This window comes from Tiliqua scincoides, chromosome 2 (genome assembly GCF_035046505.1).
Source record: "Tiliqua scincoides isolate rTilSci1 chromosome 2, rTilSci1.hap2, whole genome shotgun sequence".
Taxonomy (NCBI): Eukaryota; Metazoa; Chordata; class Lepidosauria; order Squamata; family Scincidae; genus Tiliqua; species Tiliqua scincoides.
This window is the reverse complement of record NC_089822.1, coordinates 108,253,610-108,276,207: the sequence shown is the minus strand read 5'-3', so window position 1 is coordinate 108,276,207 and position 22,598 is coordinate 108,253,610. Positions and strand designations below refer to the sequence as shown.

At 46.0% G+C, this 22,598-nt stretch overlaps 1 protein-coding gene across 1 annotated transcript; it reads right to left on the bottom strand.

Annotated features, from left to right (window-relative positions):
- Positions 1–58: 58 nt before the first annotated feature.
- LOC136639246 (C->U-editing enzyme APOBEC-1-like) lies at positions 59–21,424 on the bottom strand. The gene is made up of 5 exons (XM_066613266.1): positions 21,347–21,424; positions 18,463–18,490; positions 14,993–15,402; positions 9,473–9,608; positions 59–1,839 (listed from the first exon to the last, which is right to left on the bottom strand). The coding sequence occupies exons 1-5, from the start codon at positions 21,357–21,359 to the stop codon at positions 1,830–1,832; spliced, it is 597 nt and encodes a 198-aa protein (XP_066469363.1). The 5' UTR covers positions 21,360–21,424; the 3' UTR covers positions 59–1,829.
- Between the last annotated feature and the right edge of the window lie 1,174 nt (positions 21,425–22,598).

The following is a 22,598-nucleotide window of genomic DNA, read 5'->3' as shown; positions in this document are numbered from 1 at the left end:
CACAGCCGGCCTCCCCCCTCCTTGGAATGCCTCCTCCCTGAACCCATCCCCGCCCCTGCCTACCGTTCCGCAGCTCAGAGGTTCGGGAGATCGCCAAGCCGCGGAAGCTGGGTGACTGCCCTGCGCTAGCCCAGCACTGGCCAGCGCTGGGCTAGCACTGGCGGGAGCCTGGCCGTGAGGCTGGCAAACGTGCCTTATGGCACGTTTGCAACAGTGCTCAGTGGCACGGAGCCATGCCGCCGAGCACAGGATTGGGCCCTAAATCGGGTATTTCTCTGCCAATAATATACATTTGGGATATACATTATAGATTGAACCTCTTCCAATCCACCACTCCTTGGAAGTACCTTGCGGCTATGCCCTCTGGCAAAGAGGTGGAGTTTGATCCTTTACCACCCAAGTATTGTGTGAAGATTAACATGCTTTAATCAAGTACATTCCTTGAAATCACTAAATAACATATAATAAAAAAGGCATTCAAATAAATGAAGAGAGCCCAAAAAAATAATAAATGTCTGCCTTCAGCTGTAATAGTGTCTCCGAGGAAGACAATTGGTCAAAACATTTTTTTTGACTGGACACTTCATACATTTTTGTCCAGTATGCACTGAATATCTGGTCTTTTCCTGTTTTGCGGGGCTGCCCCTTTCTTTTTTCCATACTGTTTATAAACTTGTTTAATTGAATGCTCTCTGTAAGGGTAGACAGAGGGCAAGATGGGTGCAGCACCTAGCAGTTAGTGACTGATACCCAATTCCCTGGTCCTTGCTTCACCCTTCTAACTGGATTAACTGGGAATTAACTGGTTAAAAAGAAGCTTTTGCTGCCAGCACCCAAAGCTAGAGGGCCCAAATGGAAGAGTCTGCCTTGAGATGATCTTTCTCCCTGATTAACAGGAAGCCCCAATATCTGGGGAGACTCTTTAAAATGAAAAGGTGACAGAGAAGTCCATATTGGAAAAATGGCACAACACTGTCATGTGCAAGGGAGCCAGCACCCAGTTGCTCCCTGTGTGCACAAAGGGCCCACCTGGGTCACACTGGAAGAGGTAAGGTGGTGAAGGGGACTGGTCATGGGCAGAGAGCAAGCTGGAGGGTAAGAATCTCAACAACAAAAACACACACCAGATTTTTATTCCCCACTTTCTGGCTCCCCCCTGCCCCCTTCCTTTCCTCAGATTTATGTTAGCTACATAGCTGGTGCGGGTCCAAGGAGACACATAGGTGACCAGAAAGCCTACTGAGGAGGCAGCCAGCTGCTTCCTATGTGCGCCAGTGGCCCACCTGGGTCACACTGCAGGAGGTACGGCGGTGGAGAGCAGACAGCAGGCTGGAGGGGACGGATCTCAGCAGCAAAAGTGCATGCGGAATCTTATCTCCCACTTTCTAGCTCCCCCGCTGCCCCCTTCATTTCCTCAGACTTATGTTAGCAACATAGCCGGTGTGCATCCAAGGAGACCCATAGGTAGCCAGTAGGGTGTTTCACTTACCTCTCATTGGCCTTCTGGTGCCCGCCCCCCCCCCCCAATATCTTGCAGCATTTGCTTTGTTGGCACAGCTGCAAACTGCAGCATGGTGGGAGATGGGATTGTTTTTACATGTGGGGTTTTCTGGTTCATCATTTGAAAGTAAAATCTTTTAGAACTTCTCGGAACTTCTGAAAGTTTCTTTCATTTAACTGAAACCTGTTTGAAACTAACATTCATAGACACTCAAATACTCTTGAGCAAAGCAAAAGCGTTATAGAAATTTCTGTTGATTAAGAGGAAATCACTGATTCTCCTTCAGTAGCAAGGAGTGACTGTTGGTAGCACCAGGGAATTGGATGGTTCAAGATGACCTGTGGAGGGAGAGAAAGAGAAGCGTGGAGAGTCAGAACCAGTCTGAGACAAAGTGACATCCTAAACAGTGCCCAGTGGCCCCCCCCCATTATTTCTCCATGCGCCTCTGTGTGCATACGCCCCAAACTGTCTTTGTGGGCATCTTTTTGCCTACCAAGCTTGTACTGAAGAAGAAGCCATGGGCAGTGGTGTCACTAGTATTTGTGTCATTCAAAAGCCCCGAGCTAAAAGAGGTGGTGTACATAGTTCCTTCCTTTTTGTCCTTGCAACAACTCTGCGAGGTAGGTGATGTTGAGAGATAGTGAGAGATCGCCCAAGGTCACCCAGGAAGCTTCATGACTAAATAGGGATTTGAACCTGGATCTTCCAGGTCAAATTCCAACTCTTGAACCACTGCACCATCCTGATTCCACTTTGCCTACCCAGCCTGTTTTGAAGAAGAGACCGTGGGAAGGATGTGCCCATGGAGGAATCCCAGAGCACCTGCTCCCCCCAATGCAAAAGGAAAACATTAACCTTTCCCTACCTCCTGGCTGGAACCTCCCTGCTGCTCAACCAGCCCCACAAGGTCTTTCATGCCACAATAAAGTAAGCAAGCAGACACAGACTCGAGTCTGCATGCTTGGAGTCTGAGTGCCGAGGGAGCCCTGCGTGACCTTCTGCAGGGCTCCCCACAGCTTCAGAAGTGAAAGTGAAGCGATTGTGCTCCACTTCCGCTTTCGCTTTCAAAGCTGCAGGGAGCTGTGGCTTTTAAGCTGTGGCTTTTAGAGTAAGGGTGGTATTTGCACTCTTTTTCTCAAATGCACGAGCAGGCAATTGGCACATCTCTCTCCCCTTCTCCCCATCCCACTCCCTCCCATACACCCCCCAAATCTCATAATCACAGTGAACACCTCTCTTACTGTCCTCACTTATCCCCACCTTCCAAAGATCCAGAATAAGTTGACTTGCATTCTCTCTCTTCCCCCCACCCCCAGTTGAATCCTGCACTTGTTTCAATCATGTCTCCTCATTGACTCTCACTCCACATTTCTCCAGTATGTGTTCATTCTGACCTCTCTTTGCCAACACTTTCTGGCACTTTTGATAACAATTTGATCACATGACTTCAAAACATTTTTCCTCCTTTCCAGAAACCACATCCCCCTCCCAGCTTCTTGTGAATTTATTCAATTGTCATGTAATCATTTAATTGTATTAATTATATCAATTAAAAATAAATTGTAATATAATAATTTAATGTAAGTAAAAAACTGGTAGTGTATCTTGACAATTTGAGTGCCTTGTCAGTGTGCCGTGAGCTGAAAAAGTTTGACAATGGCTGCCTTACAACAACCCTGTAAGGGACGTATGTCTTTTTATTCTCATGTAGCAGCTGAGGAGGAGGCACCTACCAAGTTTCATGAAAGAGGAAAGTTTCAAACCACACACAACTTAGTTCACTGCTCAGTCTCTTGGTCACTACGTACACCAGTACTTTAACATTAAAGTGCCTTTCAACGTCTAGCTTCCCCTCCGCCGCAGCTTGTGCAAAAAGGGAAGCTTTGCAATCAAGAAAGGCTGACATAGAATCTACCATCCCAAGACCAGCCAGAAAATCCATTCTGAGCTGGAAGTTTAACCAAAGTCATGTCTTTTCTAGTTTTATCCCATGGACTGTACTGGTGCTTTCACTCTCTCTCTCTCTCTCTCTCTCTCTCTACCCCCTTCCCAAAGTAGATTCAAAAGGAACTGATGAGATTAAAACAAGATGCAATATTGCTTAAAGTAGCAGGGGATAGTAAAACATCAAATGAAACATGGGCGACTTACAGTCACAAAAGGGCTGACTTCCCCTCCCCCAAGCACAGACACATTATAAACTTATTTTAAAAAGGGACTGAGGAGAGTTGTTTGAAACAGACAGAAGAGACCTTTCCCTTCCCCCCCCCCCACAATGCAAATATAAGACAAATATCTTCAAGTCCAGTTATTCCCATTTGCAAAATCTCAGTTTTTCCACATATGTATTTTCTTAGGAAAAAAAGAAGACAGGGTTGCATACTCGCCCTGCCCATTTGGACAGTCAGTTTCCTGCAGGAAAACCCCTAATACGTAGCAGCAAGATAAGACTGGCCACCAGTTTGAAGCGCGCAGAAGCGTTATCTGCAGAAGCGTTCTTCTCTGCAGAAGTGTGCGTGGCCTCTGGGAAACCAAGTGCCTCAGGAACAAAGTGCCAGGTAAGGCACCACGAGTTTAGCCTCTGTGTGAGTTCAGCAGCAGGGCGAGCAAGCCAGGGCCCCAGACACTGCTCTTCTCTTCTCTTGAGAAGAGGAGCAGCAAACCAGTGTAGGGTTTTTAAGTACCCCTAAATAAAAACAAACAAACAAAACTATGCAGTCAGACAGCCAGCTGCAGGGTGGGGGCTATCCAGTGTTTTGCATGGAGTGCCACATGTATGACTATATGCCTCTGGGGCATAAGTCATGGGTGTGCCCTCGGTGCAAGGAGCTCCAGGGACTCAGGGAATGCATCCGCTCCCTTGAAGGCTTGGTGGCTGACCTGGAGAAGCAGAGGCAGGCAGAGAAGGACCATGGGGAGACTTCCGGGGATGGTCAGGCTTCGTCGTACCCTCAGGCGCGCAGCTCCTCAGCTGCCCGGGTGGGAAGTCTCGGGGCTGGAGGACGTCATCCTGGAGAGGAGGGAAACAATCCCCTAGGGGGACCCCTTCTCCAGGGGATGGGCCCGTATCTGAACGCATTCAGGATACTCCTTGGCGGGAGGGGGGTTGGGGTCTTCTTGTAGTGGGGGATTCGATTATCAGAAACATAGAGAGGGGGGTTTGCGACGGATGTGAGGACCGCATGGTGACTTGCCTGCCTGGTGCAAAGGTTGCGGACATCACTTCTTGTCTAGACAGGCTGGTAGACAGTGCTGGGGAGGAGGTAGCGGTTGTGGTGCATGTCGGCACCAATGACGTGGGCAAGTAGCTGGGAGGTCCTGGAGGCCAAATTTAGGCTATTAGGTAGAAAGCTGAAAGCCAGAACCTCAAAGGTAGCGTTCTCGGAAGTGCTACCTGTTCCACGCGCAGGGCCAGCTAGGTAGGCGGAGATCAGGGGTCTCAATGCGTGGATGAGACGGTGGTGTAGGGAGGAGGGGTTTAGATTCAATAGGCACTGGGAAATATTTTGGGACAAGCGAGGCCTGTACAAGAGGGACAGGCTTCTTTTGAACCAGAATGGAACCAGTCTGCTGGCACATAACATTAAAAAGGTGGCAGAGCAGCTTTTAAAATGACCTTTGGGGGAAGGCTGACAGGAGCTGAGGGGCATCCGGTTTGGGACTCCTCATCCCTGTGGGATGAGGATGGAGAGGGTAGAGAACAACAAGGTAAAGGCAGAGTAGGAGAAGAAACTGGGAATGGTAACGTGACGGGATGTGATAGATGGTTTGGCACAATGAGAGGATGCAGAGATAAAGGAACTAATAAGCAGCCCATCCTGGGGCATTCCATGTACAAATGCTTTTATGCAAATGCCCAAAGTCTCCGAGCAAAGATGGGAGAACTGGAATGTCTGGTGACTAGGGAAAACATTGACATAGTGGGCATAATGGAAACCTGGTGGAATGCGGAGAACCAGTGGGGTACCGCAATCCCAGGCTATCTCTACAGGAGGGACAGGGAGGGGTGCGTTGGAGGTGGGGTGGCCGTTTATGTTAAGGAGGGGATAGAATCCAGCAAAGTAGAGATTGAAGGTGAGTCCAACTCCATAGAATCTCTATGGGTTAAATTACCAGGCCTGGGGAGTGATGTAATACTGGGGGCGTACTATCATCCTCCAGACCAGAAATCGGATGGGGACTTTGAAATGAGGAAACAGATCAGGGAGGTGACAAGAAGGGACAGGGTTGTAATCATGGGGGACTTCAATTATCCTCACATCGACTGGGTTAATTTGTGTTCTGATCACGAAAAGGAGACCAGATTCCTTGACATTCTAAATGACTGTGGCTTAGAGCAGCTAGTCATGGAGCCCACCAGAGGAGAGGTGACTCTGGATTTAATATTGTGCTGTACTCAGGACCTGGTTAGAGATGTCAATGAGCTGTTGGGGAACAGTGATCATGCTGCGATCCGTTTCAACATGCACGTTGGGGGAAGAATACCGGACAAATCTCTCACAAAAACCCTTGACTTCCGACGAGCGGACTTCCCTCAAATGAGGAGGCTGGTTAGAAGGAGGTTGAAAGGGAAGGTAAAAAGAGTCCAATCTCTCCAGAATGCATGGAAGCTGCTTTAAACAACAGGCCCAGCAGAAGTGTATACCGCAAAGGAAGAAGAGCTCCACTAAGTGCAGGACGGTCCCCGCCTGGCTAACGAGCCAAGTTAGAGAGGCCGTAAAAGACAAGGAAGTTTCCTTCCATAAATGGAAGTCTTGCCCTAATGAGAAGAATAAAAAGGAACATAAACTGTGGCTGGTGATATGGGAGGCCAAGAAAGACTGCGAGGAACACATGGCCAGCAACATTAAGGGGAATAATGAAAGCTTCTTCAAATATGTTAGAAGCAGGAAACCCGCCAGAGAAGTGGTTGGCCCTCTGGATGGTGTGGGAGAGAGATAAAAGGAGACTTAGAGATGGCAGAGAAATTAAATGAGTTCTTTGCATCTGTATTCATGGCAGAAGACCTCAGGCAGATACCGCTGCCCGAATGGCCCCTCCTGACCAAGGAATTAAGTTAGACAGAGGTTAAAAGAGAAGATGTTTCAGACCTCATCGATAAATTAAAAATCAATAAGTCACTGGGCCCTGATGGCATCCACCCAAAAGTTATTAAGGAATTGAAGAATGAAGTCGCTGATCTCTTGACTAAAATATGCAACTTGTCCCTCAAAACGGCCATGGTGCCAGAAGATTGGAGGATAGCAAATGTCACACTGATTTTTAAAAAGGGAAGGAGGGGGGACTCGGGAAACTATAGCCTAACATCTATACCGGGTAAGATGGTGGAATGCCTCATCAAAGATAGAATCTCAAAACACATAGACAAACAAGCCTTGCTGAGAGAGAATCAGCATTGCTTCTGTAAGGGTAAGTCTTGCCTCACGAACCTTATAGAATTCTTTGAAAAGGTCAACAGGCATGTGGATGTGGGAGACCCCTGGACATTATATATCTGGACTTTCAGAAGGTGTTTGACACGGTCCCTCACCAAAGGCTACTGAAAAAAATCCACAGTCAGGGAATTAGAGGGCAGGTCCTCTCCTGGATTGACCTGGTTGAAGATCAGGAAACAGAGAGTGGCTGTCAATGGGCAATTTTCACAATGGAGAGAGGTGAAAAGCGGTGTGCCCCAAGGATCTGTCCTGGGACCGGTGCTTTTCAACCTCTTCATAAATGACCTGGATACAGGGGTAAGCAGTGAGGTGGCTAAGTTTGCAGACAACACCAAACTTTTCTGAGTGGTGAAGACCAAAAGTGATTGTGAAGAGCTCCAGAAGGATCTCTCCAAACTGGCAGAATGGGCAGCAAAATGGAAGCAGCGTTTCAATGTAAGTAAGTGTAAAGTCATGCACATTGGGGCAAAAAAATCAAAACTTCACATATAGGCTAATGGGTTCTGAGCTGTCTGTGACAGATCAGGAGAGAGATCTTGGGATGGTGGTGGACAGGTCGATGAAAGTGTTGACCCAACGTGCGGCAGCAGTAAAGGCCAATTTTATGCTTGGGATCATTAGAAAAGGTATTGAGAACAAAATGGCTAATATTATAATACTGTTGTACAAATCAATGGTAAGGCCACACCTGGAGTATTGTGTCCAGTTCTGGTCGCCACATCTCAAAAAAGACATAGTGGAAATGGAAAAGGTGCAAAAGAGAGCGACTAAGATGATTACTGGGCTGGGGCACTTTCCTTATGGCTTTCCTAAGGCTATGGTGTTTGGGCCTCTTCAGCCTAGAAAAGAGGCGCCTGAGGGGGGACATGATTGAGACATACAAAATTATGCATGGGAAGGATAAAGTGGATAGGGAGATGCTCTTTACACTCTCACATAACACCAGAACCAGGGGACATCCACTCAAATTGAGTGTTGGGAGAGTTAGGACAGACAAAAGAAAATATTTCTTTACTCAGCATGTGGTTGGTCTGTGTAACTCCTTGCCACAGGGTGTGGTGATGGCATCTGGCCTGGACGCCCTTAAAAGGGAATTGGGCAAGTTTCTGGAGGAATAATCCATTACGGGTTACAAGCCATGATGTGTATGTGCAACCTCCTGATTTTAGAAATGGGCTATGTCAGATGCAAGGGAGGGCACCAGAATGAGGTCTCTTGTTATCTGGTGTGCTCCCTGGGACATTTGGTGGGCCGCTGTGAGATACAGAAAGCTGGACTAGATGGGCCTATGGCCTGATCCACTGGGGCTGTTCTTATGTTCTTATGAAGATCCCTGTCCCTCCTCTGGCAGTGTCATGTGACTGTTGAAGCTTGCCGCTACTGAAGCCTAACCTGGATTTCCAGGTAACAAGAGCCTGCTCATCTCAGAAGGCTTAGTGCTACCTGCAGAGCGGCTCACAGGGAAAAAGAGCCAAACAGAGGGCTTTTACACTCATGGACTCCCGGACATTTGGCTGAAAATGAGGACGTGTCCAGGAGATTCCGGATGTCTGATCACTCTGGTTAGGATACAGCAACAGAGCCTGTCACTCCTCTGGGCCTGTTCCTCCCCTCCCCTCCCCTCCTAGTTCTGACCCCTTCCCACCCTTCCCCTGCCCTGCTGCCAGCCAGCGGCCAACCTTACTGCCAGGAGCTCTTGGTGTCTGACTTCAGGTGCTGAGGTTCAGTGCCAGTGACGCTTCATTAGCAGTGGCTCAAAGGCACCTTACAGCACTTTTGCAACAGCCCTGGTCCAACAGCACCAGCAGAGTGTCAGCGCTGCAGCCCATAGGATTGAGCCCAGAGTTCAAACCAGCTTCTTTGCCTGGGGAAGGGGTGTGGAAAGTTGTGTTGAAAAAAGGACTGAAAGAATCTGTCCCTTTCTTCTTCTATTCATCTGTCCTGATCTGTCTTCTACACATACCAATTTCTGGTTGCCATCTCTGTGTCATGTCATGTGTTCAAGAAAGTGATCTTTTGAAGGGGCCATGCAGCGAGGTTGCGTTTGGTTGTCCATTGCTTTCATCAATTATAAGGCAAGATAATATATTATAATCATAACTATATATAATTATAATACAATTATTAGGTCAAGATAATGAGTTGTAATGTGGGACATGAGTGAGACACAGCAAAACCTATTCCTTGTTCACTGAGATCACAAGACACTGAGTGCCATTCAGCAGCAAATAGAAACAGATAACAAGACTTCTTGCAGTGAGCATGCCTGCTTTTCCATCTCTGATGGCCTGGTCTTTACTGGCAGGAACCTGATGGGACTGTGCGCATGCATGCTTCTGTGTGCAGTGTAAAAGAAATGTACAGTACCTTGTCTGGTGACTCAGATCTAGTCCCCACCCACCCCCCACCCCCAATATAATCACAGGTCTTTGGGCAATGGGCAATAGGCACCTCAGTTCCATCACTGGAAAGTCAGAAGCAGATCCCTCTTTTTGGATGTAGCTCTTTGAGCCTGAATTTAGATATAGCCACTTACTCAAGAATCCGCTTAAGTTTTTTGGAATAAGACCGGTAAAGTTTTTTGGAATAAACATGCTTGAAGAAATGCTTCAGCTGATCGTCTTCATCACTCTCTTCCTGTGCCACAAATGTTCTCCAACAGTAGGAATAATCTGAAAAAATATATACTAGTGATGTAGACTTGAGTCAGACTCAGGTTGGACTCACTTCAGTGATTCAACTTGTACTCAACTTGGCAATAAGTGACACATTGACTTGACTTGCAACTTGTATATTTTTAGCAACAAAGGGCGCAATCCTAACCCCTTATGTCAGTAGTTTCCAGTACTGACATAAGGGCAATGCAGCTCTGAGGTAAGCGAACAAACATTCCCTGACTTTGAGGAGGCCTCCGTGAGTGACACCCAACTGCAGGATGCAGCTCGTCCCATTGGCACTGCTATGCCAGTGCTGGAAAGCACTGACATAAGGGGTTAGGACTGCGCCCTAAATTGCTGGCTTTGGTTCAGTAGCATAACTGTGGAAAAAATAATTTTTCCAAAATGCAATCTTGATAAACTTGATTAACAGCACACAGCTTTTTTATATAAAGCCTTATTAAATTTGCCTATGATGATTTAATTTTTTTTACCTAACTTTGCACATGTCTTCTTGATTTCTAGTTATTGAAACACCACCCCACACTCCACCACCACTTCCTTTTTTTCTGTTAAGGTTGGCTCTGACTTGAGACTTGACTTGAAAGTATCTTGCAAGGACTTTAGACTTGACTTGTGGCTTGGAATAAAAGACTTGAATACATCACTCATAAATACCCTGTCAGGGTCTGTCAAAGATGAGAGAGCTTCACTGGAGAGGCATTTACCGTATGTGCAGTTTCCAGTTCCCTAAGAAAGCCTGGGAGATTGAGAGGAGCCAAACTGAGAGCTGGTGAAAAACAAACAAACAAAAACACCCTTTCACGTGTTCACATCCAAAATGGAAAAAGGGTCAGAGGAACAAAAGCACTAATTTCAGAGTCAAACTATGCATTTTGTTACAGGCATAGATTGAACCTTGATGTTTGGGTTTTTCTCAGTTAAATAGCTGCCATGGGGCTCTCTTATTTTATCTTATTTTAAACTGCCTGGCTTGGTTGACTCAGTGGAGAGTGTGTGACATTGTCCCCACAACAGTTAACCCTGCTACTCTGTTCATTTTTGGTGGGAATCTCCTGGCAATCTGGGGCTCCTGGCCACCCAAATGGAAGACCTGCAAGGTAGTCCCCCTTTCTCTAGATTGAGGTTTGGCGGAGGCAGTGATTACTACTGCTTTATTCTATCTAGAATAAGGGTGAGCTGAGGGGAGGAAGGAGAGTGCTGAGTTGGTCCCTCCAAGCATCTGTCACAGCACCTGAGAGTTACACTTCAAAGGACTGCTTCCATTCTTCCTGCCCACCATGCAAAATTTAGTATGGGCTGCAGGCATATCACTCCACTTCTTTCCATTGGCCTGAAAGTACAGGAGGAAGATGGGAAGTGGTGTGGCAGTAGGTGTTTGCAGAAGGAGCTTAACAATGTTTTAAAACAATACTTTAAAAATATTTCGCTCATTATGCTAAAAAAGAAACATTGCAATTTTTGCTGTGAAAAAATGGGGAAAAGTACTTTTAAAAAATTAGACTTTTCCCCTTAATTTTTGTTGCATGTTTTTCATGCCTTTGCTATGAACCTTGGATCAGATTTCTTCAGTCATTCAGTATACACGTTGCGGCCCAATCCTTTTCTCAGTGCCAGTGCTGCTGTGCCAATGGGGGGGGGCATTCACTGCTTCCTGTGTTGGGGAGGCAGTCACAGAGGCCTCCTTAAGGTAAGCTGCACCACTACTGAAAAGTTGGATAGGACTGGGCCCTGAATCTAGGCATCTGTGAGGATTCATTCCCAGAACCCCCATGGATGCCAAAAATTGTGTTAAATAAAATCCATTTTTAAAAAAATGTCCCTTTGCTCAGCGGTTCAAAAATAGCCTCACTTACCTTTGTAATGCAGGATAGCACTAGCAGGCAATCAATCAATCAATCTCTCTCCAGGGGCTTAGCTTAGTTTCAGTTCCTTCTGAGGCAAGAGGGAACTCCCTTCCCCCTTCTTCCCTGAAAGTATGGAAGTGATTATCACCTCCGCTTTGCATTCTCTTTGCATCCTGAACTGAAACTAAGCTGTTCTAAGCACCTGGAAAGTGATTGTTTGCCTGCCTGCTGCCACTGTCCTGCATTACAATGGTATTTTTAAACTGCTGAGTAAGGGGATGTTTTTCCTTTAATTTAAAGGGCACTTCTCATTGCGTGAGATAAAACCACAAATGAAAAATCTGTGGATAATTAGGTTATACACACAATTAGGTTGTACACACAAGCATATGAATTCCCTAGGCCTGTCATGATCACTATCGTGGACCTCCTGAATCTCAAGTTTGTGTTCAACCTATTTGGAAGCTTTGCTCCTGGGGCTAAATGCAGCTTCAGGGGTATAATTTTTGCCAGGGAAATGCCGTATCTTCCCACTTGTAGCAGTTCTGATCCTGATCACCTCCTGTGGCTGCTATTTAACCAAAAAAGGGAAAAAAAGGCCACACACATAATATGAAGTTTGTCCTCAGGTATGGGGCTAAAATTAATGGATGTTGTGATGAAAGACCATTTCCATACGGATTGTCAGTGTATGACCTGCTGTACTATTCTTATGCTAGTAACCTCCTCCATATTTTAAGCTACAGATGTTTGCATTTTGATTTTAGATAGGTGGCTATAATCACAACATTCTATCTATAGAATGATAGAATCACAGAGTTGGAAGGGACCTACTAGGTCATCTAGTCCAACCCCTCGCCTGTAGCCGGAAATCCTCTTACAGCATTGAGCCTCTGCTTGAAGATCTCCAGTGAAGGAGAATCCACTCCCTCCCCTGGCAATCTGTTCCACCACCAGGAAGGCTTGGATAGTTTTTTGAGAGATTTTAAAGGTTTTAAGGTGCATGCAGGGGCTATGATAGAGACTACAATCAATGATTGTTTTTCACAGAACTGAAGGTGGAGTTTCCTTTGGAGTACACGCTCATTTCTTTCCTTCCTCTCAAAAGCTCTTGCAGGCTTTTGAAATAGAAAATGGGATCTTGGAACACAGCACCTTTCCAAAGTTACAATCTTTTGTGCTCTTTGAAGAAAGCTATGACAGTGGTGGTAGAGACCACTCACCACGCTCAGGTGAGCCAAGTTATTGCGTTGCTGGAGTTTAGGACTCGAAGCTACTCCACAATGCCCTTGACCTCTGTGAGCCTTGGTCTCACACAATGGGGTTTATGACTTCTCTGGGGAAGGACATTCCTTCTTAGAGCACTTTAGACCTGTCAAATCTCCGGAGAACACTAGATCTTGAGTCTCACATGACTTTTCTCTGCACAACCCTCTTCCTCCTCACTGCTATCTGACTCCTCTGTGACTTGGGACTTCTGGGGTGCTAGGGGTTTTCCACATCTTCACAGGGGCGTGAGGCATGATTGGGACCAGACCAAGCAAGATTATGTTGGACGTGGAGAAAGATGCAACAGCACTGCACAAATATCCTGCACCAGAAGGTAAGTGAGCCAGATAGGATGTGAGGGTTTCGCCTCTTACTCTTCCAGTAAAGCTCTCTTTGGTATGCAGATTGAAAATCTCAGGCTCCCTCCTTCCTCCTCCTTCTTGCCAGATTTTTCTTCAGCTAAATAGCAAGCATGTAGGGCGCCTCTCTCTTTCTCTCATTCAAGTTCTCATAAATATATTTTCTTTCTTTATGACCACTTGCCTTGAAGCAACCTTTTAAATAGAAGCTTCCCAAGCCCCACTGTGTAAACCTGGGCAACTAGTTGCCTAAGGGCGCAATCCTATGCAACTTTCAGTGCCAGTGCAGCCGTAAAGCAGCCCTGTGGAAGGGGAACAAATGTTCCCTTACCTGGAGGAGGCCTCCATGACTGCTCCTCTCCTGCAGAACGCAGCATGTGCCTTGTTGGCATGGCTGCACCAGCGCTGGAAAATGATTTGGCCCTAAACTGCAGTGTGTCAACTCCTCTGGGATCATATCAGTGATTACATCTTGGTGCAAACAGATAATTCTAACAATGCACAAACATCTTGCACCAGAAAGTAAAGGGGCCAGATGGGATGTGAGATTCTCCCCTCTTACTTTTCTAGCAGAGCTCTGTTTGGTGCGCAGATTGCTAATCTCAGGCTCTCCTTCCTTCCTTCCTCTTGCCAGATTTTCTTTCAGCTAGATAACAGGCATGTAGGGCCCTCCTCTCTAATCCTAGTTCTCATAAATATTTTCTTTCTGTGTGACCACTTGCCTTGAAGCGACCTTTTTAATAGAAGCTTCCCAAACCCCACGATGTAAACCTGGGCAACTAGTATCTACACCATAGTGTGTTGACTCCTCCAGGCTCATAGCAGTGATTACATCTTGGTGCAAACAGGTAATTCTAACTGTATCCTCTCCCCCACCCCCACACAGTTCGATGGGGCTTTTGTTTTTCCTCCTCTATTGGGCCAAAAATCAGGTGGCGGCTTGTGCTTCTGCCAACTGCTGTTCTATGGTTTTTATGTTTTTAATTCCTCTAGAGCAGTGCTTCTCAAACTTTGAGGGAGCTTTATTCCCTCAGTAAGTCTTTGTGGGGGAAGGGCTAGGGCAGCAACATGATCCCCAGGATAGCATCCATATGGGGGGGGCAAGAGGGGTGCTTTTGATTCATGTTATGTAAGCAGGGCTGCAGCAGGCTGCAGGAGGTGGAGGGAGACCTGCACAGCCCTTCCTGCTGCTTGCAACGTTCAGAAACAAAAGTGCAAAACAGACCCGCTTTTGCACCCGCTTTTTCCAATTGTTCTAAGCCTTGGGGAGCGCTGCGCAGGGCTGCGCAGGGCCAAAGCAATTAAAGATGTTCTAATTTTCACAGAACTGAAGGGCCAATGGGGTGTCAAGGGAGCCCACTTTCTTGCTTGCTGGGCATGCCGGCACTCCACATTACAGCCCCAAGTCCTGTTCCAGCACAGGCATCTTCCACAAGACACCAGACCAGTTCATTGACACTTTAATTAGACTTCTGGGCTAGAAAGTGGGATGGGGACAAGAACAGGCGACCCCACACTGCGTAGCCAATGCTCAAAGCCCAGTGGTGCTAAACCTTCTATGGAACCAGACCCTATCCTGGAATGGCTGCCTAGAGTCACCCTGTACAATAGCAGACTAGAAGGGGGGAAACAAGACTACAAACAAAGCATACTTCCTATATACAAAAGTCTCCATCCTTGCTTCCTTTCTCCTTTTCTGCTAATCTATTTAGTTTAAAAGCATCTGGTAAGGTCCGGTCCTTTTTTAATTTTTGTGCAGAACCCATGGATAAATGTTGCTTAATAATAATAATAATAATAATAATAATCATCTTTTTTTCAAGGCCAATGTTATTTAACAGATCCACAGCATGATCCCTGGACCCCCATCCACTTGCACTCTATAGTAAAGTCATTAACTTACCATCACCATTCATAATGGTTATTTCCACCCCACTTTGATCCAGGTTCCTCAGGCCCTGCCGATTACGTTCGTCATCATACCTATACAGCCGAGCCACACGTATCTCCAGCGTCACGTATGGATGTTCTTCCAAGAAGTCAACAATTTCACTGCTACATTCACCACAAGGACTCCAAGACAAAAACCAAGTGATAGAGCAGGGAGTGGTCTTATGGCGGCGGCGCGTCATCAACTCACTCCACTCATTTTCCAAAAAGATGATTTCAGCATGGATGGGGTGTTCATTTCTACAGAAGTTCTTCCAGGTCTTGGAACCTCCTTCCCACTGGATTTCATATAGAAGATCAGTTTCTCTAGGGTGACTGTCTTCTGCAAAATTGCTCATAAATGCCTCTGGTTCTATTGTCCACCTTAAGCATAGTGAATAAAATTAGATTAGAATTAGATCAGGATAACATATTGAAGGAAAAGGATGCAGCCCAATCCTTACTAACCCCCCTACCTTAGCAATGCCAACGAAGCATGTGCTGCCTGCCTATGGTGGAAGCGCAATTGCAGAAGTATCTCATGGTAAAGGGAGTTTCATTCCATTGCCCTGGGACAAGCTGTCACTACCTAAAAAGGTCTCCTTGGATCTGCACCAGTGCAGAACTGAGGAGAGGGAGCAGGAGATGGAAGAGGAATAGGACAGGACACTGGAGCCAGCAGGATCAACCCCCTTCTCCCTGTTCCACTTCTCACCCACCCTCCCTGCCCAAACACTCCCCCTCCCCACCCCATTCCACCACCACCCACCCCCTGCACCAGCTTACCTGCACTCTTGCAGGTGGCCAGTAAGGGCAGAGGGCTGCTGACACCTGTGCATACTGCCATATGGCCATTTACAACACAGAACTTCTGTTCCATTGTCATAAACCTTATTTAGGATTGGGCTGGAATTTGCCCAAGCACCATGGTCAAAATCCAAATCAGGCCCCCCATAGGTGCTATTAACATTTTCTTTTTTTTAATCGTAGGAGACCCCATTCTTGGTTTCCCTTTATCACTGCTAATCCTTCCCTGTCAACATGATAGTGCTGGATGATCAGTTGTTGTAAAGAGAAAGAAGTGACTCATTAAGAAGTCTTCTTAAATACTGTTGTAACTAGAACAGCTCACTAGAAAACCCTAACTGTGCAATCCCATTACAAAAGGCATTATTAGCAACACTAGTGTAAAAAAATAGTGGAAAGGGAAGATCTAAGTTTCATATATTGCAAAGGCAGAAGAACCCCAAGTCAAAAGGCAGTAGAACAAAACTACTATTTATTTATTTTATTTATTCACATTTTTATACCGCCCTTCCTCCAAAGAGCTCAGGGCGGTTTACACAGCTGCTCCTCCTCTCCTTCTTGTCCTCACAACAACCCTGTGAGGTAGGTGAGGCTGAGAGAAAGTGACTGGCCCAAGGTCACCCAGGAAGCTTTGTGGCTGAGGGGAGATTTGAACCTGGATCATCCAGGTCTAAGTCCACCTCCCAAACCACTACACCACCCTGGCTCTCTACTAGAGAGAGCAAACTGGGGGGGGGGGGGTAGAGAAATGGCAAACAGAAACTGCCCTGTGAAGTAGTGGAGAAGGAAAAGAAGGGTTTTATGATTTTAATGTCATTTTTGCATACTTTAATAGATGTGAGCCACTGGGGGAGGGGCTTCTTTGGAGTACAAAAGGCAGGATATAAATCTCCAGAATAAAGAAAAAAATACATTCAGAGCTCAATCCTATGCATGGCTACAGAGAAGTATGGTAAATCCCATTACAGTCAATGGGGATTTCTCTGAGATTAAGTGTGGACGGGATTGCAACTTCAGTTCCCACATTCTTGGTTTGAGTGAATCCTTGCTTTGCTTTACCTTTGCCTTGGAACACCCTGCTGTCACTGTATAGCACCATGCATTCATGGAGAATGTCATAGATCAGGGCCTCTGAGAGGCATTTTATCAAGGAGTACAAAGTTTTTGGGGGGCCCTTTTCCTTCTCCATTGGATCATAATTTCTACAAATTAGGACATATAAAACTATGTAGGCTTACTCCAAATGTAAACACTAGTCTTCACACAGTACAGGTTGAGCCTCATTATTCATGTGGGTTCCATTCCAAGCACTCACTTGGATGGCAAAAAATGCACTATAGCAAATCCATTTAAAAATCAAAGTACCTTTGCTCCTGTGATTTAAAAACAGCCTTGCTGACCTTTGTGATGTAAGATAAGAGTCATTAAGAAGACAATCCATCAATCAGCCCTCTGCTTCACTCAGCCCCTCCCTTCACCAAGGCAAAGTGATCACCTCTTTCACATGCTCAGGGGGAAGGGAGGGGTTGCCTGGGGAGAGAAGGATTGATGGATTGTCAGCAAGCTGCCCCCCCCTCTCATTAAGGAGGCTATTGTTAAAGGACTGTTCAGTTTTTTAAACTGATTTTAAAGGGCTGCATTTTCCCCTTTGCCAGGGATCAGCACATTCCTTCTCATTTGCAGTGGCCATGCATGTTGAGTCAAATCTGTGTATAAAAAATCAGTGTATAAATTGGCTGGACCTGTATATACAAATATTTTCAGAGATCTCAGGAAATTTCTGTCTCCCTTCCTTTACCTCCTGGGCCCCCTTTTTGACCCCAGGCCCAGGTACGATGCACCCCTTGCACCCCCTCTCATAGGCCCTATCACAGATAAAATAGTTCATTTCCTGGGGAACAGGGCCTCTGAGAGGAATTTTATCAGGGGGTACAAAGTTTCTTTTGGGTCCCTTCCCAAAGGGGGAGGGGGTAATGGTGGCAAGCAGAAAGGGGGGGGAATAGGTCAGGGGGAGGGTGCTGACAGCCAGAATAGTCTTTGGAGCCCAGGTCTATCAGGTTTCTTGATGCGGAACCCAGGCTACCCAACCATGCGACTTTGGCAGCTAGATAAAGTAATATGGAAACCCAAACACACTCCTAAGTCTCTCTAAAATCTTCGAAATATAGAAAATCCAATGCAGAAAATTAGCATCATCATAGTCAGGCTTGCACTAGAATGGACAGTGTGCTGTGTGCACCAAAATGAACTTCTGCAGCAGCTGTAGCCCCGCAACTGTGTCCCTGAATCCCTATATGCTCCTTCATGGTTATGGTTATGGGATCCACAAGCCAAAAAGCTACTGTAGCAGGCCAGTTTCCTCCCAGATTTGACATTGTGTTGGGAGGGTCATGGGTGCATTCCTGGGCCCAGTGTGTATGGCTTGCTGCAGCAGTTGCCACTTTATACCTGTGGTTGTGCCCCCAGCATCATGTGCAGGCAGTGAGTTTGGGTGAGATTGGAAAACATGATCTCAGGAACTTTTTGGGCCCCCTCTTTTGGTTCCTGGGCCCCCTTTCTGACCCTGTACCCAGGTACAAATTACCCCTTTACCCCCCTCTCCTAGGCCCTGCTGGGGAATGTAACATATAGTCTTACCCTTGGCTGGTGCTTCTGTCAAACTGCCCTGTGGGAAGTAAATTGCACAATTAAGCAATGCCATTCTGTACAGATCTCCTTTAAAGTCACTCAGTCTCACACACTGGCATGTGGACCTGTTGAAATCAGCAGTACTTTAGCATGTGTAATCTTGAACTGGCAAACTTTTCCAGTTTCTTTTCTTTCCCTTGTGTAGTTCTACCAAGAGTTTGCTGAAATAAATGTGTTTGTCTTCAATGTGCCACATGACACATGCTGTCTTTGGTGTGTAATGGAAATGCACAAGATCCCTGGAGGAGATAGGGTGTGGTGTCAACAGTGGCCCCTTGCTCTGGCAAGCAAACATAGGGTTAATCCCAGGGCTCTAACTAGCAGTGGGGATGCTGCACAGCTGCAGCCATTAGACAGAGGCAACCAGGTCATTAAGGGATAAAAGCAGCACCTGATGAAGCAAGAGTTATTTGGGTAGTAGGAGGAGAAAAGCTTGGAGGGAGGGTGACAGATGGACCTGGGAACTAATGGCTGATGGGCTAACTGACTAATGGATAGATGGGTGAATGGACTTCTGAGGATTGCTAGAACAGAGACTACTGGAGATTGGTGTGTGGTTGCTATGCCCAAGACCTGCTGAGGACCAAGGTGTTGATGTGGTGGCTGGAAAAGCTGCTGGCAGGAGAGCGGAAGGAGGAGGACCTCTGCAGGTTGAATAGGTGAGCTACCCTGGTGATGGGGTGCTGCAGTGCAGAACGAGGGCCATTGTTGGGGAGCTAACTAGCTTAAAGTGGGCATAAGTTCTCTAAGTGAAGCTTGAACTGGGAATCTGGCAAAACATGGTACTGTAGAGCAGGGGTGCCCAAACCCCGGCCCTGGGGCCACTTGCAGCCCTCAAGGCCTCTCTATGCGGCCCTCAGGGAGCCCCTAGTCTCCAATGAGCCTCTGGCCCTCCGGAGATTTGTTGGAGCCCACACTGGCCCAACGCAACTGCTCTCAGCGTGAAGGCAACTGTTTGGCCTCTCGAGTGAGCTGTGGGATGAGGGCTCCCTCCACTGATTGCTGTTTCACATCTGTGATGCAGCAGCAAAGGCCAGCCTTGCTTTATGCAAGGCCTTTTATAGGCCTTGAGCTATTGCAAGACCTTCATTCATTCATATAAGTTCATCTTTAATATATTCATTTATGTAAATTTATTCAAATTTGAAATGTAAATTAATTTGGCCCCCAACACGGTGTCAGAGAGATGATGTGGCCCTCCTGCCAAAAACTTTGGACACCCCTGCTGTAGAGGAATGCTGTAACCTCTGGAAGTTGTTCTTACCCTTTTCTGATATGAACCATGAACCAGCTTTGGAAACATATACTGCTTTTGTTGAAAAAAGTACTGTTTTATATATTTGTGTGTATGTATAAATAAATGCTATTGCTGCTGCTAATAATAAATATTAATTATGTTATTATATTATATAATAAACATTATTAATTAATAAATGATAAATGATGATAAAAATTTAAATAAAGATGCCAAAACAATGGGATTGCTGACTACAGACAAACATCTATCTTGTAATACACCAGACCTAACTGTAGTCGAGAAGAAAGGAAGAACAAATCAAAATCATTGATACAGCAATACCAGGAGATGGCAGAGTGGAAGAAAAAGAGCTGGAAAAAAATAACAAAATACAAAGATTTACAAACAGAAATTGAAAGGCTGTGGCGGAAAAAGACCAAAGTGATCCCGGAGGTGCTCTCAGTGCTATTCCAAAACACATTGAAAAGCACCTGAATGGTATGGGGCCACTGAAATTACTATCAGTCAGCTGCAAGAAGCAGTGCTATGGGGAACAGCTTACATTTTGCAGTGGTATTTATAGGATAAAAGCAAGGCATCCCAGGACCTTGCGAAGGACTCGATGGCTGGGATAAAACAAGCCAGTCAATAACACCTACCTGACTATGCCAAAATCTCATAATAATAAATCTGAACCATTCTCATTTCAATGTGCATTTGTCAATGCAAGTCTAAACTGAGATCTTTTCCATGCACAAAGCTCCAGTCCCTTCTGAGCTTCTCTGCTACCACTTGCGTTTTCATCTAATAATTGTTCAAAAATCAGGGAAGCATTTGCAACATTGGGGAGTCCTGTATTAATAATAATAATAATAATAATAATACAGGTATTTCTATACTGCCTTTCTTGGTCCTCAGATTTTTCCTTAGACTTTATTCAAGGCGGTTTACATAGGCAGACAATTTAAATCCACGTAGGGATTTTTACAATTTGAAAGAAGGTTTCTATCTTTCAAGAAACCACAACATTCAGATGTTTCTTTCTTGATCTGGCTGCACATTCTGGCCTCCATCCTCCCACGCTCAGAGCAGATGGAATAACTCGGCTCAGCTTGTCAGCTGCTTCAAGGTCGCTCAGTGCTGGTGGCCTCGAACTGGCGACCTTCGGATGTTATCTTCAGGCAAATGGAGGCTCAACCCTCTAGACCAGACCTCCTGCCTGTATTCTTAGCAATGCAGGTTATATATTCTGATAACAACACTGACTGAGGCAGCAGCTGCTTTGATGTCATGTGCACGAAATCACCCTAACAGCTGTGAGGATGTTCCTGCATTGTGAATTCATACATGCAATCACTTGCAGACAGAAACAAGCAGGATGAAAGCAGTATGCGACATGCTGGATTTTGCTGCCAGTCATCAAGATTCTATTCTGCCTGGTCGGAGTTTACTGTTTGCCAAGCTGTGGCCTGCTGGATTACCTCTATTGCAAATGTTATTGGATGACTGTTTTTTTAAAAACCCTTCGTTGGGGGGGGGGGGGGAGAAAAAACCCACCCTAGTTGAATCCACCCACATAAGAGGCTGTTCTTTTACCTCCCTGAGCCATTGAGAGCGGTGATTCTGTCCTGCTGGAATTTCAGTATGTATATGGAGTAGTTGCTTCTTTTACAGCATACAGAGCTTTGCTGCTTTCAGTTTCTATTCCCCAGAAAGAGCTCAAGTTGCAAGCGAAACTGTAGGTTGCCAGCATTGCAGGCTCCATTCACCACACACAGATTTGTTTGTCATCTCAGAATGTCAGCTGTAAGGGCCATTTTGAGAAGCCCAGAAATGCTGGCCTTCGCACTTGGTTCCCTGGCACGTATAATTTTGGGAGGCATGGTCAGACATAAATTCTACAATTTTGCCACAAATGCTTTGCTAAGGCAATGTGCTATCAATCTGTTGATGTGTCCATCTATCCCTCTATTTAGGCATTTGCAAACAGTAATTCCTCATTGTGCAAGCTTAACAACACAATCCTATGCATAGCTACTCAAAAGTACATTCCTGTGGGGCTTAGGAAAGTGTGGATATAATTGCAACCTAATTAATCCCATGGAAACAGATCTTAAAGGGAAAACTCATAACTAAAACTCATAGGTTTTCCTATAAGAGCCCATGTTATAATTTCCAATTTTTGGGGGGCTTAAAAATTTACCCCCAAAGTAGACTTGGGCAGAGCACAGAATGAAACCTAATTATGAAAACAATACAACTTTTACTCAACTAACAGTTGGCATCCTTCAGTCTCGGAAGACTATGGTATCACGCTCTGAATAGTGTTCTGGAATGGAGTGTCCTCTCCACTGCGCGAAGCCTGGGTAAGGTAGATATGGAGGATAGACTGTTACCCATGCAGCAAATCCCCCCTCTCCACGTCACTGAAATGGTCCAATGGAAAGGCAGAAGCCAATACGGTTGGTTCCAGCAGCGTCACAAGAGTTGCCAGAACCTGACTGTGTTCAGCCATGAACTGCCTCAGGGACTCCGGCCCAAACACTCCCAAACACTCTGGATTTTGCCTCGAGGTTGACTCCTGAAGCCTTTTCCATAACTGGAAGTAGCCACAAGGCAGTGGAGGTTTGGGATCAGAGTTTTCCTTCTCTCAGTTGAGCTGCCTTCCCAGGCTAATGAGTCCCATCTACCCGGTGGCTGTTTAGTCGCCTCTTACGACAAGTTCAGTCAAACTGAGGGCCTATTCTTATCCCCAGCCCCCAGGGGAATCTTCAGACATGCGCATCAGAAAAGTAGCTCATAGGATAAAATGTACCAACTACACTAGCACAGTGATGTTGGTGTTGCA

Bases quoted from the DNA above. Each gene is read 5' to 3' on its own strand.
- LOC136639246 (XM_066613266.1), bottom strand. The intron at 15,403-18,462 runs GTAAGACTATAT...ACTATGCTTAAG, and splicing joins GACAGAAGCACCAGCCAAGG to GTGGACAATAGAACCAGAGG. The intron at 9,609-14,992 runs GTAAGTTAATGA...ATATTTTTTCAG, and splicing joins AACCATTATGAATGGTGATG to ATTATTCCTACTGTTGGAGA.